The 17,331-nt window shown below is 38.0% G+C and overlaps 1 protein-coding gene across 4 annotated transcripts in view; it reads left to right on the top strand.

Annotated features, from left to right (window-relative positions):
* The window catches only part of LOC124594865 (alpha-1,2-mannosyltransferase ALG9), a 154,312-nt gene that overhangs the window by 35,696 nt on the left and 101,285 nt on the right, over window positions 1-17,331 (top strand). For all 4 annotated transcript variants that reach the window (XR_006978161.1, XR_006978162.1, XM_047133333.1 and 1 more), the window contains exons 5-7: window positions 901-1,011; window positions 1,223-1,310; window positions 16,979-17,173. Coding sequence is in view for 2 of the 4 variants with exons in the window: in XM_047133333.1 (XP_046989289.1) it covers window positions 901-1,011; window positions 1,223-1,310; window positions 16,979-17,173 (394 nt within the window). In the remaining 2 variants the exon portion in view is untranslated. The remainder of the gene's footprint in view (window positions 1-900; window positions 1,012-1,222; window positions 1,311-16,978; window positions 17,174-17,331) is intronic.

Genomic DNA, 17,331 nt, shown 5'->3' with positions numbered 1-17,331 from the left:
ATCTAGTGCAGGGTTTTTTGCCATGGTTCAAGCCAGTACATCCACGGGAGTGGGTACACTTTGAGTTAATCAGACAATTTAAAGGCACAGTGTGACATCTGGTAGTAGATGCCCTCTCTGATTTTCCTCTTATGGCCAGAGTGACTTCCACAGCTACCGCTGCAACAGTCCGGTCCCTGTCCAATATCTTTGCAATAGAGGACACGCTGTGAACGATAGTGTCCAACAGTGGGACTCACTTTTTGACATCTGAGTTCTGCCAGTTTTGCCAAAAAATGGCATGATGACCTGACCAGTGTCCCTTTTCACCCAGCATCGAACTCTGAATTGGAATGACTGGTCATATATTTTAAAACTCAGATGCAGATGAAGGTCGTGTTAATGGTGTCCTCTGAGGAAGCCCCATCTATACCTCCCCCCCCCTCCCCCCCCCCCTCCCCCCCCGCCCCCCCCCCCCCCCCCCTGTTACCATCATTCAATGGACAGATGACTGATGTAACAGTTCAGGTATCACCTCCTATGTGCGTTTCAGTGGGGATATCTGTGTTACAGCTCTGATCCATCATCAATCTCATTGTATCCCTGCCTAGTGGTAAGAGGATATCCCACCGGCAGGCAGTGAAATGAATGTGGAATCAGTTTGTCACATTCGTAGTGTATGGAGCATAAACATTGAGCCATTCACAGAAGAATCCGCCCCCATGTGAAAGAAATGCATTACTCGAAATTTAAATAGAGTTTTGCGATACATAACTGTGGCAGCAGCCATTATGCCTAATATTTTGGCCTGGCTCTAAGCTGTGCCTTACTCCAAAACTAAATTGTATAAGGGCCATAAACTATGACTATATGATGAGCAGACGTCATTTTTTGGTGATTTATATGTTCTTTGCATTTCAGGTATATGACTATGGTCTCTCTTGGTGCATGGTATCAAAGGAAGTATGAACTAGCCATTTTTGCTACAGCAATCTCCTCATTTATAAGCTGGCCATTTGCAGGGCTGCTAGGGTGAGTATAAAGCACTAACAACAGGGTGTGCTACTTATGTATTAGTATATTGTTGTTGTTTAATACTATTATTGTCATTTTTCTGTTAATGTTCTTACTGTTGCTGCTATTGTTATTATTTCAGAATATGAAGTATGTGTTTATATATGTAATTATTTCCTATAATGAGCTTCAACAAGGGAGAATGGTGATTTGACCAATTTTTCTGTAGTGTTCCCATTGCACTGGACATTGTTTTCCGGCGAAAAGATGTCATCAAATTCATACAGTGGAGTGGAATATCCGTTGCAGTTATTTTGGTAAATATTAATTATGTAACTACTACTTATTCCATTCTCTGTCATTTAAAATCAAACATTTCTACATTGTAAACACTTGCACTTTAATTGCTTTTTCTAGAAGTTGATACACACAAGAGAACTCTTTAGAGCAAATATTTTTTTGGAGGAAGTCAATAGAATGAATTTTTACTTAGACTATTAGTTTTAGGAGTCTCTAATGATACCTTGTAACTAGTGATTGAGCCTGACCAGATGTTTGACTGTAAAGAAAGCATGTTCAAAATCTTTATGGGAGCACTAGACTAGTGCCAGTTTCTTTCCGCATGCAGATTGTTTGATCTACACAGATTTTTATGTTTACCTTTAACAAATTTTTATGTTGTTCACAAACTGCAACATCTTCAAAACTTTTCGCACTAATTATGCCCATAGAAGCATGGTATTTTCTGAATGTACTTTTGACCAGAAAGCAACTCTGTTAGCTGAAGTCAGAGGTCTTTGCTAATCGTGCCTTTTGACTTCTTGTCACTGGTATTTCCATAGAAACTGTCATCCTGTAACAAATATTTCCTTAGAAGTCCCATACCAATATTCATAGATTTTGCTTTACAAATGTTTTAATATACTCGTAACAAAATATTATAACAAAAATTTTTGTTCCCTATTTCACCCCCTTAGTGATTGAATTTCCAAAAAATAATGAAAAACATATTTTTTCCCCCTTAATTGAGAAGCCAAATGCAAATTTTCAGAGATTTGGTTTTAGAAATGCTTTCATAATGAAATATTTGCATAAAAACTTCCTTTCTATGTTTTGCCCCTTTAGGGATTGAATTTCCAGAAATACTGGAACAAGTGTTTATTCTTCTTCTTCTTCTTCTTCTTCTTCTGCTTTTACGGCCTCATTGGACCACTTCAGTCAATCATTTCTGGTCCTCTTCTTTGGTATTTTCCCCTTCCGAGTGGCCCAGTATCTCTTCATTCGTTCCGATGCTTTTCGTCGTTGCTTATCTGTAAATACCCTTTTCATTGTATGTCGTTTGTCAATTTTTGGTTTAAATCTTATTTCTGTGTCCCTCAACTTCTTTAAATTTGGCGTTTTGTTCTGCAAATCATCCAGAGTTATTTCCAGTTCTTCCATATCCTCTCTTATTTCCTTAAGCCATCCTCCTTGTTGTTTCAAATTCCAGAGTTTCTCAATAATTTTCCTTGATGATCTGGTTTCTGGTGTCCTCAATAATTTTCCTTGATGATCTGGTTTCTGGTGTCCTCAGAATGTGACCACAAAAAGAGATCCTTTTCTTTCGTATAGTATCAGTGATGGGCTCCAGTTCTCTGTATACCACTTCATTTGGAACTATCCGCCATTGCCCAGCTTTTTGATATTTCTTATTTATGCATGTTCTAGCAATTCTTCTCTCTACTTTTAAAATTTTGTCAATTCTGTTTTTCTGGGTGACTTTAAAAAGAGTTTCACTTCCGTATGTAACCTCTGGTTGAACCACCGTCTTGTAATGTTTTAATTTTGTTTTAATTGATAGACATTTTTTATTGTACGTAGACCATGTTAGTTTTTGAGCTTTTATCATTTTATTAGTTCTTGCTCACCATGCAGGTTTCTCGTCCAATTTATGTGTTATAATTTCACCCAGGTATTTAAATTGTTTCACTATTTTAATTTCCCTTTTGTTCACTGTGATGTGATCTATTACAAGTGGATCCGTTACCATTATTTCAGTCTTTTCAAATGATATCTGGAGTCCTAATTTTTGTGCTATATTTTGTAAGCTTGTTATTTGTTTCGTGGCTTCCTGAATATTATTAGCTAGTAATGCTAGGTCATCAGCAAATCCCAAGCAATTTAGATTTATTTTATCTTTCTTAGTTCCAATTTTACTATTCATAGGATTTTCCTTGTACCATTCTCTCATTACATATTCAAGAGCACAATTGAATAGCAATGGTGATAAACAATCTCCCCGTCTCAACCCTGTTTTAATCGTAAATGGTTCAGATATTTCTCCTCTAAATTTTACTTTGGATTTGGTGTTTGTTAAGGTTAACTGTATCATTTTTATTAATTTAGGATGAAGTCCAAAATTCCTTAATATTTTCATCATTGAAGATCTATGGATGCAATCATACGCCTTTTTGAAATCTACAAAGGTTATGACTAGTTGTTTTTGCCTTCTTTTGTAGACATCCATAACTAACTTCAAGGTGATTATCTGTTATGGGCAGCTTCTCCAGGATCTAAATCCTCCTTGATATTCTCCCAGTTCCAGTTCTAATTGATCTTTACAGCGGTTATATAGTATTCTTGACATGATCTTATACGTGCAGTCCAAAAGGGAAATTCCTCTATAGTTGTCTGGATTTGATTTTTCTCCTTTCTTATGTAATGGATGTATTATAGCAGTAGTCCAATTTTCTGGTAATTTCTCTTCATTCCAGATTTTTACTATGCATTGGTGTAATGCTATCTTTACTGGTTCTGCTGCATATTTCCAAAGTTCAGCAAACGTTTGATCTTCTCCACTTGCTTTGTAGTTTTTGAGTTCTTTCAAAGCTCTGTAGACCTCATTAATTGTAGGTGGATTTATATTTTATTATTATTATTATTATTCGTTACAGTCAACTTTGGACTACGCTAAGCATCAGTCATTTCTTGTGCTTTTTCTTGCGTTCTTCCCAGTACTTCTTCATTTTTTCTGAGTGGGCTTCTTTACGTTCTTGCGACCAGGTTGTTCCCGTCTTCTTTGATTGCGTTCGGTCTTTGAATCCCTGTATTTTGTTGATGGCATTCCTATATTCCATTCTGTTGTAAACTGTCTCTGGTATAATGTTCATTTCTGCAATGTCTTCTTTTACTTCTTTCAGCCAGTTAATTTGTGTCTTTCTGCTTTCCATGTATTCCAGGATTTTCTTTGCCGTTCTTTCTGGTGCCATTCTTTTGACATGCCCATAGAAACTCAGTCTTCTCTTTTTAAAGGATGTTGTCAGTTTTTCAATTTTCTCGTATAACTCTTTATTGGATCGCAATTTATAATCCTGTCCATCCTTTTTAGGTCCTAAGATCTTTCTCAGTATTTTTCTCTCTTTTATTTCCAATTTCTCCAACAGACGTTTTCTGTTCAGTGGGATGCATTCAATCGCATACAAACTTTCTGGTTTTATTACCGCATTGTAGTGCCTGAGCTTGGCATTGATGGAGATCGACTTTTTATTGTATACATTTCGGCATAGCTGGTATGCCGTTTCCATCTTTATTGCTCTTTCCTGTAGTGAAACATTTGGTAACCCTGTCGGTGTAATCCATTCCCCTAGATACTTAAATTTATTCCATATTTAGTTTGCAATGTCTGTGTTGGGTCTGTTTTGTCCTGTATCATCAGTTCTGTCTTTTCATACGATATTTGTAGACCTGTCTTCTCAGCGATCTCATGCAGCATTTCTATCTGAATCTTTGCTGTTTCGATGTCATCTGCCAATATTGCCATGTCATCAGCAAATGCCAGACATTCAATTTTTGTTTTATTTCTTCCTAACGTTATCCCATTTTTCACTCCAGCTTCTGCCATCTTCTTTCTCCATTCCCTGACCACTTTTTCAAGGACAATGTTAAACAACAGCGGGGAGAGCCCATCCCCTTGTCTAACACCTGTTCCAATTACAAACGGCTGTGACAATCTACCCAAAAACTTCACTTGCGATTTTGTTCCCGTAAGGGTTTCCTGGATTAGACTTCTGCTTTTATCATCAATCCCAAATTCTTCTAATGTGTTAATCAGAGTTGGTCTATCAATAGAATCATATGCTTTTTTGAAGTCTATGAATGTAATTACTAGATTTTTCGATGTGCGTGCGCGAAGTTGTATTATGGAGAGTAGACTGAATATCTGTTCACTGCATGATCTTCCTTTTCTAAACCCAGCCTGATATTCACCCAGTTCTTTCTCTACCTGATTTTCAATCCTGTTTTGTAGTGCCTTGGATAGGATCTTATAGGCCACTGATAACAATGAGATACCTCTGTAGTTATTTGCATTTGTCTTGGCACCCTTCTTATGTAACGGATGAATCAATGCTGTCTTCCATTCCTCCGGAATCTTCTCTGTATTCCAAATCTCTTCAAACAGCGCCTCGAAATTATTTATTAAGTTTTCTCCTGCGTATTTCAGTAGTTCCGCGACTAACGAATCTTTACCAGATGCTTTATTGTTTTTCAATCCTTTCAATATCTCTTTAATTTCTTCTTTATTAGGTGGTTCAGAGTCTGGTAGCTTATTCTTAGGCTTCTCAAATGTCAAGGTTTCATCAGGTCTTTTGCAGCTTAGCAGCGTTTCAAAGTAGTTCGCTAGGTGTTGGCAATTTTGTTCCACGCTGGCGATCAGATTTCCTTTTTCATCTTTGAAGCAGAGTGTCGGTGGTTTATATCTTGTTATTGTAGTTCTGAATGTTTGAAAGAAATTGCGTGTATTATTCTTAGAAAATTCATCTTGTATTTTCTGTATTTGTTGTGTGTCATATTTCCTTCGTTCACTTTTAATGATTTTCGTCGTTTCACGTCTTTGCGTTTTGAACTGCTCCCAGTCAGTTGGCCTTTTGGTTGAGTTGTATTTCTCCCAAGTTCTGGCTCTTTTCTGTAGTGCTTTCTCACAGACCTCATTCCACCAGGGATGCTTTTTCTTTTTGGTTAGTAAAATTGTTTGTTCTGCTGCGTCTCGTATTGAGGTTGCAATTTCTTCCCATTTGTGACTTTTGATTTTATCTGTCTTTTCCTTGTAGTCTTCTAAGACTTGCTGATTGAGCATTAAGTCCTGTACTCTGTATTTGGCTATTTTTGTTTCGTCACTCTTGTGACTTCTTTCTGGTGTTAATTTCATCTTAATTTTGGTCAGATAATGGTCAGAATCAAAGTTGGCCCCTTTCACCACCTGTACATCTTGAATGTCCCTTGAATTATCATAACTTATTGCCACGTGATCAATCTGGAACTCGCCAAGTAATTTGTTCGGTGATTTCCATGTTGTTTGTTTTTTGGGATTCTTCTGGAATTTAGTTGTCATAATGTTCAATTTGAATTTCTCACAAAACTCTACTAATCTCTGGCCATTCATGTTAGTTTTAGTGTGTGCTGTAAACCTCCCTGTGCTTTTTGATAATTCGTTTCTTCCAATTTGTGCATTAAAGTCTCCTAACAGAATTGTAGTGTGTTGCTCAGGGATCTTCCCTATTGTTTCTTCCAGTTCCTCCCAAAATGTCTGCACTTTCTCTGGATTTTGTTGGTTGTCTTTATTTATTGGTGCATGGGCATTTATAAGTGTGTACTTTTTATTTTTATTTCTGAATGTTATCAATGATATTCTTGGTGATTTAGATTTAAATTCTAGTACCTTAGTAGAAAATGAGTTACGTATCACAAATGCTGTGCCATATACCCGAAGACCTTTTGTATTCTTTACTATCTGTGCTGGTTTCCCTTTATAAATCCTGTACTGGTCTGCCTGTACTGTATCCTCATCTGGGTATCTTGTTTCTTGTATAGCCAGAACTTTTAGTTTGTGTTCATCCATTAGTTTTGTCAGTTCTTTTTGTTTACCTGTTCTCAGCATTGAGTTCACGTTCAGTGTTCCTATGAACGTTTGATGTCTGTTCCTATGTTTAGCGTTAGGGATCCTAGGACCCTCCGACTGGTCTGTTGCGCAATGATGCTGGGCCCCCGGATCCGAATGCCCAGCTTCGGCGGTATTACCACCACGGGGAGGAAACTTTCTCATTGCACCTTCCATTTCTGATACTTGGTTAAAGCTGTTGTTTCCAGAGGTATACACCTCCTTCCACTTTATTTTAATTCCTAGCCGAGAAGCTAGATATAAATTTTCTTAGATTCAGTTTTAAAAATGCTTTCATAATGAAATATTTTCATAATACATATCACCCCTATTTCATCCCCTAAAAGGATAAATGTCCAAAAATAGTGAAATGCATTTTTTTTCAAACAGAGTAGCCAAATACAAATTTTCATAGGTTTAGCTTAAAAAATGATTGCATAATGAAATATTTCCATAAAAACTTTCATCCCAAATATCACCCCCAGAGGGGCTGAATTTGCAATAAGCTGTTTTTTATTTGTAACTGTGAAGTCAAGTACCAATTTTCTTAGATGTAGCTTTGAAAACACTTTAGTATTTCTTTAAGAACGAGTTTTCACCCACTACTTCATCCCCATAGGGGTTAAATTTCCAAAATTACTGAGTGTGGCTTCAATAGCCAGAGACTGCGGTCATGTGTGTGTGTGTTCTGTTTGCATTGAGTGTGTGTGTATGTATGATCTATCTTTGGATGAAGGCATTGTTGGCTGAAAGCTTATTTTCTGCCAGTCTTTTTGTTGTGCCAACCTGCGACTCATCATCTCCACTATATGGTAAGAAGCAGCTATCCTTTTCATAATACTGTCAAAAGTACTGAAACATGTATTTCTTTATTTCTGATTGAGAAACCAAAGACCAATTTTCATAGGTCTAGCTTCAAATTGCCTTAATAGTGACATATTTTCAAAACCCTTTTGTCCCCTGTTTCATTCCTTGAGAATGGAATCTCGAAAAATCCGTTCTTAAATGACACTTAACAGTATAAGATTAAGACCCTCTCCATTTATCAAGTTTCTAGCCGTAACGGTTTGGTGCAGGACAATGATGAGTCAGTCAGGACATTATTTTGTACACTATGAAACGAATTGTCATCTCTGTGTCAAGGAAGCCACTTCAAAAATAGTGTACTAGTTATTGCTCTTTAGTTCACAAAAATATAGACCAGATGACTATTAATGCCTTTGAGAGAGAAAAAAAAGATCATCAGTTACCTTTCAATATCTGCCCCGTTTTCTGTCGGCGACCTCTTTGTGTTTTGCCAAACACCTTTATTTTACTGATATTGTCATTGCAATGTCATGAATTATTATTATTATTATTATTATTATTATTATTATTATTATTATTATATTTTCACACTCATTGTTTCCATAGTAAATTTTTTCTCATGTTAATGTTTATATGTAGGGGAACATAAGTATGCATGTATATATTAAACCGGGGACCTAGAAACAACAGAGAGGCTTCATCCCACCCTCAGTGGTTCACAACCCCACAACAGATCACAGCAGTCCACTCATACCACCACCGCCCCACACCGAACTCAGGGTTATTGTGCGGTTCGGCCCCCAGTGGACGCCCCCCCTCTGCTGCATGGGGAACGTCTCTTAGCAGATAAGTTTAACCCAAAATTTTTGCGTGCTAGAATAAATGTGGTGTACGCATACGTGGAAACAGTGTTTGTGCAGCAATTGCCGACATAGTGTAACTGACCCCCCATGAACCATGGACCTTGCCGTTTGTGGGGAGGCTTGCGTGCCTCAGCGATACAGATGGCCGTACCGTAGGTGCAACCACAACGGAGGGGTATCTGTTGAGACGCCAGACAAACATGTGGTTCCTGAAGAGGAGCAGCACCCTTTTCAGTAGTTGCAGGGGCAACAGTCTGGATGATTGACTGATCTGGCCTTGTAACATTAACCAAAACGGCCTTGCTGTGCTGGTACTGCGAATGGCTGAAAGCAAGGGGAAACTACAGCCGTAATTTTTCCCGAGGACATGCAGCTTTACTGTATGATTAAATGATGATGGCGTCCTCTTGGGTAAAATATTCCGGAGGTAAAATAGTCCCCCATTCGGATCTCCGGGCGGGGACTACTCAAGAGGACGTCGTTATCAGGAGAAAGAAAACTGGCGTTCTACAGATCGGAGCGTGGAATGTCAGATCCCTTAATCGGGCAGGTAGGTTAGAAAATTTAAAAAGGGAAATGGATAGGTTAAAGTTAGATATAGTGGGAATTAGTGAAGTTCGGTGGCAGGAGGAACAAGACTTTTGGCCAGGTGATTACAGGGTTATAAATACAAAATCAAATAGGGGTAATGCAGGAGTAGGTTTAATAATGAATAAAAAAATAGGAGTGCGGGTTAGCTACTACAAACAGCATAGTGAACGCATTATTGTGGCCAAGATAGACACAAAGCCCATGCCTACTACAGTAGTACAAGTTTATATGCCAACTAGCTCTGCAGATGATGAAGAAATAGCTGAAATGTATGACGAGATAAAAGAAATTATTCAGGTAGTGAAGGGAGACGAAAATGTAATAGTCATGGGTGACTGGAATTCGTCAGTAGGAAAAGGGAGAGAAGGAAACATAGTAGGTGAATATGGATTGGGGGGAAGGAATGAAAGAGGAAGCCGCCTTGTAGAATTTTGCACAGAGCAAAACTTAATCATAGCTAACACTTGGTTCAAGAATCATAAAAGAAGGTTGTATACCTGGAAGAATCCTGGAGATACTAAAAGGTATCAGATAGATTATATAGTGGTAAGACAGAGATTTAGGAACCAGGTTTTAAGTTGTAAGACATTTCCTGGGGCAGATGTGGATTCTGACCACAATCTATTGGTTATGAACTGCAGATTGAAACTGAAAAACTGCAAAAAGGCGGGAATTTAAGGAGATGGGACCTGGATGAACTGAAAGGACCAGAGGTTGTAGAGAGTTTCAGGGAGAGCATAAGGGAACAATTGACAGGAATGGGGGAAAGAAATACAGGAGAAGAAGAATGGGTAGCTCTGAGGGATGAAGTAGTGAAGGCAGCAGACGATCAAGTAGGTAAAAAGACGAGGGCTAATAGAAATCCTTGGGTAACAGAAGAAATATTGAATTTAATTGATGAAAGGAGAAAATATAAAAATGCAGTAAATGAAGTTGGCAAAAAGGAATACAAACATCTCAAAAATGATATCGACAGGAAGTGCAAAATGGCTAAGCAGGGATGGCTAGAGGACAAATGTAAGGATGTAGAGGCTTGTCTCACTAGGGGTAAGATAGATACTGCCTACAGGAAAATCAAAGAGACCTTTGGAGAGAAGAGAACCGCTTTTATGAACATCAAGAGCCCAGATGGCAACCCAGTTCTAAGCAAAGAAGGGAAGGCAGAAAGGTGGAAGGAGTATATAGAGGGTTTATACAAGGGCGATGTACTTGAGGACAATATTATAGAACTGGAAGAGGATGTAGATGAAGACGAAATGGGAGATAAGATACTGTGTGAAGAGTTTGACAGAGCACTGAAAGACCTGAGTCGAAACAAGGCCCCGGGAGTAGACAACATTCCATTAGAACTACTGATGGCCTCGGGAGAGCCAGTCATGACAAAACTCTACTATCTGGTGAGCACGATGTATGAGACAGGCGAAATATCCTCAGACTTCAAGAAGAATATAATAATTCCAATCCCAAAGAAAGCAGGTGTTGACAGATGTGAATATTACCGAACTATCAGTTTAATAAGTCACAGCTGCAAAATACTAACGCGAATTCTTTACAGACGAATGGAAAAACTGGTGGAAGCGGACTTCGGGGAAGATCAGTTTGGATTCCGTAGAAATGTTGGAACACGTGAGGCAATACTAACCTTGCGACTTATCTTAGAAGAAAGATTAAGAAAAGGCAAACCTACGGTTCTAGCATTTGTGGACTTAGAGAAAGCTTTTGACAATGTCAACTGGAATACTCTCTTTCAAATTCTGAAGGTGGCAGGGGTAAAATACAGGGAGCGAAAGGCTATTTACAATTTGTACAGAAACCAGATGGCAGTTATAAGAGTCGAGGGGCATGAAAGGAAAGCAGTGGTTGGGAATGGAGTTGTTATTCAATCTGTATATTGAGCAAGCAGTAAAGGAAACAAAAGAAAAATTCGGAGTAGGTATTAAAATCCACGGAGAAGAAATAAAAACTTTGAGGTTCACGGATGACATTGTAATTCTATCAGAGACAGCAAAGGACTTGGAAGAGCAGTTGAACGGAATGGACAGTGTCTTGAAAGGAGGATATAAGATGAACATCAACAAAAGCAAAACGAGGATAATGGAATGTAGTCAAATTAAGTCAGGTGATGCTGAGGGAATTAGATTAGGAAATGAGACACTTAAAGTAGTAAAGGAGTTTTGCTATTTAGGGAGCAAAATAACTGATGATGGTCGAAGTAGAGAGGATATAAAATGTAGACTGTCAATGGCAAGGAAAGCGTTTCTCAAGAAGAGAAATTTGTTAACATCGAGTATAGTTTTAAGCGTCAGGAAGTCGTTTCTGAAAGTATTTGTATGGAGTGTAGCCATGTATGGAAGTGAAACATGGACGATAACTAGTTTGGACAAGAAGAGAATAGAAGCTTTCGAAATGTGGTGCTACAGAAGAATGCTGAAGATAAGGTGGGTAGATCACGTAACTAATGAGGAGGTATTGAGTAGGATTGGGGAGAAGAGAAGTTTGTGGCACAACTTGACTAGAAGAAGGGATCGGTTGGTAGGACATGTTTTGAGGCATCAAGGGATCACAAAGTTAGCATTGGAGGGCAGCGTGGAGGGTAAAAATGGTAGAGGGAGACCAAGAGATGAATACACTAAGCAGATTCAGAAGGATGTAGGTTGCAGTAGGTACTGGGAGATGAAGAAGCTTGCGCAGGACAGAGTAGCATGGAGAGCTGCATCAAACCAGTCTCAGGACTGAAGACCACAACAACAACAACAGTGTAACTGAGGCAGGATAAGGAGAACCAGCCCACATTCGTCAAGGTAGATGGAAAACTTCCCTAAAAACCATCCACAGACTGGCCGGCACACCAGACCTCAACACTAATCCGCCAGGTGAATTCGTGCCAGGGATCAGCACACCTGCTCGCTTGGGAAGCAATGCATTAGACTGCGCGGCTAGCCTTGCGGGCAACACAGGTATAATGAACTTACACAAAAACATCATATTTCATATATCCTGCTGTACTACTTCTTCCTCCTCCTCCTCCTCCTCTTATTCTTATTCTTCTTCACCTTTTCTTGTATCTTCTGTTAGGTCGGCTTTGACATTATGGTTTCAAGCTATGTTTGTGGTAGATGGTGGTTGGATGCTCTGCCTGACACCACCACTCGCTCCCTGCACCACACATATTTTCCATCCGTCTATGTCTGTAGTAATCTATGTTGAAGTGTGAGAATGTTTTCTAATTTTTTTTGTAGTGTGTGTCTGAGGTGGTATTTATATAACTAGATGTGTAAAACCATCTAAACATCATGTACAAGCTAGTTCACCAGCTCTCATCGGTAATCTACGAGGGAGATACGATCCAGGGCAGGCTCACCTCCCTGTATCACAGAGGTGGCACTTTAAATGGGCTAAGCTGTCCAGTCGGGTATTTATACTGCTGTAGGAATAAAACCAGTGTCATTTTCAGTATTTGCCACTCCACAGTATAGTTGTGTCTATGTACTAAATCAACCGAAGTGTACACTGGAAATAAAGCTAGGTGTTCAGTGACAAACAAGAGAATTCTTATTAAGTTGAGTAGATTTCATTGCTTCCCCAACTTTTCTGATGAAATTTAATGCAGATCCATTGACTAACTTCCTCATTCTATAAACTGAGCTGGAGCTTGGTGTACCTTGGTTGTCCTCCTCCAATAGTCATTTGGGCTTCAGTGTATTTAAGCACTAATTGGACAATGCCCTAATTTGATATAAATTAATCAAACCTTTATGATTCAAAAACATATTTATCATTTATATTGTACTAGCAAGACCCGTTCGGATAGCCAAGCATGTTAAAGTGCTTGTTTCTGGGATACGGGGAAGTGCGCCGCCCACGGGTTGAATCCACCTCGCAGTTTATTGATCGAAGTCAGTGTGGTGATCAGCCTGCATGTGATGTTTAGATGAATACAGTGCCGTTTCCCACATTCCACCTTAATTAAATGACACACAAATGTTTTGGAAAACAATGTCATATCTGACCACACTCTATATGCTAGACACAGACAGAAGGGGAATATGGGTGGGAGGTGGGGAAGTGGTGACCTGATCATAATAATAGGCTATATACAGCTATCACATTCAGTGAGATAGCAGACATACTGTACTACTCCCAATCCACTGCTGGATGAATGTGTCTCACTTGCCTGGGAAGAGAGGATTCAGTGTACAGTTCATACTACAGGAATTTACAGAAGTATCGTCTGTTAAAATGTGACCTCATATACTTGGAAGACAACGTAAGTAGTTGAATATGGTAATACTTTGATTATGCCAAGACATTGTACCTGTAGCCTACCTGTTGCTGTTTTACTGTTGTATGCTGCTCTTAGTTTTAATACCTTTTGCTCATCCTCCACATAATAAGCACTCATCAACATCATTTACATTTACAGCACATACTAGACATGTGATTAAGGATTTTTTTTTAGAATGGCAAAAGTGATGAAGTTGTTGTTGTTGTTGGTGGTGGTGGAGGGGGGGGGGGGGTTATTCGATTTCATCCAAAATCTTACAGTGGGAGCTTTGCAGTTGGTTGTATGTTTTGTAGCATTGAGAACATATAAAACCAGAGTCACCTCCTCCTGCTCCTTTTTCTCATTTGCAGCTCCTGCACAGGAAGAATGGTTGCCATGATATAGCCCATTTTGTTCTGATTTTCTTGTAATTAACAATAAGTGATATTTATGTTGGAGGAAGAAATACTGTGCAATCGTTTGTTGATTAGACTGATAAGTGCTGAATCATGCAACTATTTTGTAAACAATACCTATCCTTTCCATCAGTTCAACATGGCAAGAACACTAGGCCATCAAAATGTATTCAAAAATATGTCATAATTTTATAAAAGATCTGTGTTGATGTATTAACTCTACATCTACACTTCCTCAGGATTCGTCTAGTGAATCCAAACCTTCTATGTGTATCTCTCACAACTAGATTCATGTCATCATTCCATCATAAATTTCCCTGGGTGGATATTCTTTTATATTTGATGGTTGTGACTGATTTCAGAGAAAGACTAGTATAGGTGGAAGGGAGAAGACGAGGTGACTGTTTGGTTTGAAAGTAGGAACTTTGCTGCTGTAAGAGCTGTAAGAGAGGAGGAGAACTATCTGGGAGATTTTTTTATGACCAAAGTTAGTGGTGCACTTATGGGAGAGGAAAGTGTAAAAGCATTTATTATTGTAGGTATTGAGAAACTTGGTGCTGAAGCAGATTCAACACATTATGAAAGGGGTGCAACTGTTGATGTGGAGATATACTTGCATTTAGTTGGTTTTATAGGGACAGAGGTTTGAGGGAAGATCTCAAGAAAATAGAGGCCATTGTTGAATGTGGTTACAAATTTGAAGACTGTACACACACACACACACACACACACACACACACCAGGTTATATCAGATTTCCACACATTTTGACTGTGATCTGTCAACATTGCTGTTTGAAATGGCTCAGCTGTCTGATAGATGGGGAAGTTGTTGTTGTATTGGCACTGATGGTAAACCAGTACAACTGTTCTCTGGCATACACACTGCATTCCACGTTATCTTGTCAGTGAGTTATTTCTGTATGGTTCCGAACTCATAATAATCACCTCACGAGGTGTTAAATTAGTTACATAAGCAATATAGTTTTGTTTAGGAAGGAAGAAAGATAGATTTGGGTTTAACGTGCTTTCAACAGTGAGATCATAATAGGTGGCACACAGTGTCAGGTGGAAAAGAAAATTAGCCATGTACTCTTCAAAAGGAACCTCCCTGGCACTTGCTATAAGCCATGTAGTGACACCACAGAAAACCTAAGCCTGAATAGCCAGATGAGGATTTGAACTGCCATCCACCTGAATGTCTTACCACTGCACCATCTGCTCTGTTTTTGTATAGCATTTTCTTAAGAAGTTGTTTTGTGAATTTATTTGCATCCCATCCTCAAACTCTATCAGTGCTATGTCCCATTCCTCTTTAAACACCGAGTGAGGTGGCACAGTGGTTAGCACAATGGACTCGCATACAGGAGGACAGCGGTTCAATTCCCAGCCATACTGATTTAGGTTTTCTGTGATTTCCCTAAATCTCTTCAGGCAAATGTCAGGATGGTTCCTTTGAAAGGTCATGGCTGTCTTCCTTACTCGTCCTTCCCTAATCCTATGAGAATAATGCCTCGCTGTTTGGTCTCTTCCACCCAACTCCTCCTCAAACCATTAAACACACATGAAAGATTTTTTGCATTCATCAAATTATTATGTCACATCTATATTTCAGTTATATGATAGTTGATTTAGGACACTTTCAAATTATACTTTTTTTTCCTTCTGTAATGAACCCCATGGATTTACATAGGCTGAATGGTTAACTAAATTGAACGGCTGTGTCTGATGTGATCATATTTCATGAACTTGTGAGACTTGGTGTATGCTTTCTTCACTGCCATACTATTTACACTCCAATCCTTGCATCAGATTTCAAATCTAAATTGGAAATTGTACTGCTTTTTGTTAAGTGCACAACGTGCCACATAGCATCTGGTTTCTTGTTGACAGCTCTTACGTCTGAATGTACATCATTATCCATGGTATTAAAACTGTTAAATAGATTTAATGTCTAGGAGTTCATGATCTGTTTCATTTTCTCGCATCTCAATACACTCTAATTGGGCAATAAAATTCAATCCATAATTGACTACATAAATATTTTTAAATAGTGAAAGATGTTAGTGTTGAAATGTCGGGCAGTACTTCATTTATTATTAATTATAGGCTTTAATCATATAATTTTGTTTTGACCTTTAATTTTTTATGAAATCCAAGTGAAACAATATATTGTTCCTAAAAAAATGAGCCATTGATGACTTGATTCTTTGAAGGAGTATTTAAATTTAATGTATACATTTGTTTCATTATTATCTCAGTGTTAAAGACAGTGAAACATCAAATGCATTTCTTACTGATGGTAAAATAAGTGTGTTGTGGTAAGTGTTATATGAGATGTGATATAATGGAAAATTTATTTACCATACATCTGCTTGTTGCTGTAGACATAACAAAGAGACTATATCATAGCTACTTACAGTCAGTAATAAGATATGGGGTTGTTTTTGAGTGGAGCATTATGTGCCTAGGTAATTCCAGAAAAAAATATGTCATTAGAAATTTGTGTGGTGGAGGGAACCATGTCACCCTTCATTTAAAAATCAGGGGCTTTTAACCGTCCTCTATGTTTACGAGCCCATCATCTTTTAAGACTGTAACTCATAATTATTAAAGGAAGAACATTTTGATCACTCACTTAATAAAAGAAATTAAGATCACTTTATGCTTAGTGTTAACTGATCCAGATTATATGCTCAGGCACCACAATATAAGGGAATGAAAATCTACAACAAATTTAAAAAAACAACAACAACAAAATAGCATCTACATAATATTTTTGCTATAGAACTGACACTGCTCAGTGGGAAGAGTTCATTGAGGATGAACTGTAAATGGGTAATTTAATCAGGATGTCACTTATCATCACCGTTGTGTAAATACTGCTGTACAAAATAAAAATGGGAAAAAGAAGAGAACTGTATTATTCAGTTTAAAATGCTGATTTATCCCATTAATATAATTTTATATTAATTAATTATGTTACTCATTTTTATATAACACCTGTATCCTAATACTCATTTTTATATTACTCCTGTACCCTAATTGCATTATTAGCAAATTTATATTATGATCTGAATAAATTGCAATTCACAATGCTTAATTTTAATACTGATTTTTTGTTTTAAACAGCTTCCAATGGTGAAAACAGACTCTTCATATTTTGGTCGACTTGTTATTGCTCCATACAACATTGTTCACTACAATATATTTACAAATCATGGACCCAATTTGTATGGCACAGAGCCATTTTCATTTTACTTTGTTAATGGGTTCCTGAACTTCAACTTTGTGTTCTTAGCAGCTTTATTCTCTCCTCTTTTTCTGGTGAGTAGAATGTCAAAATGTGATTACTGTTATTTACTTACATATATCACTAGAAACCATGTTGACAGGATGAAACTCGTTGGTTGGATCCTGATATTGTCGGGCAACATCAATAATCAAATGAAAGGAATGAATTTTGTTATATCGTCTGTGTGCTT

The sequence above is a fragment of the Schistocerca americana genome, chromosome 2 (assembly GCF_021461395.2).
Source record: "Schistocerca americana isolate TAMUIC-IGC-003095 chromosome 2, iqSchAmer2.1, whole genome shotgun sequence".
NCBI lineage: Eukaryota > Metazoa > Arthropoda > Insecta > Orthoptera > Acrididae > Schistocerca > Schistocerca americana.
This window is presented reverse-complemented; position numbering and strand designations above follow the sequence as displayed.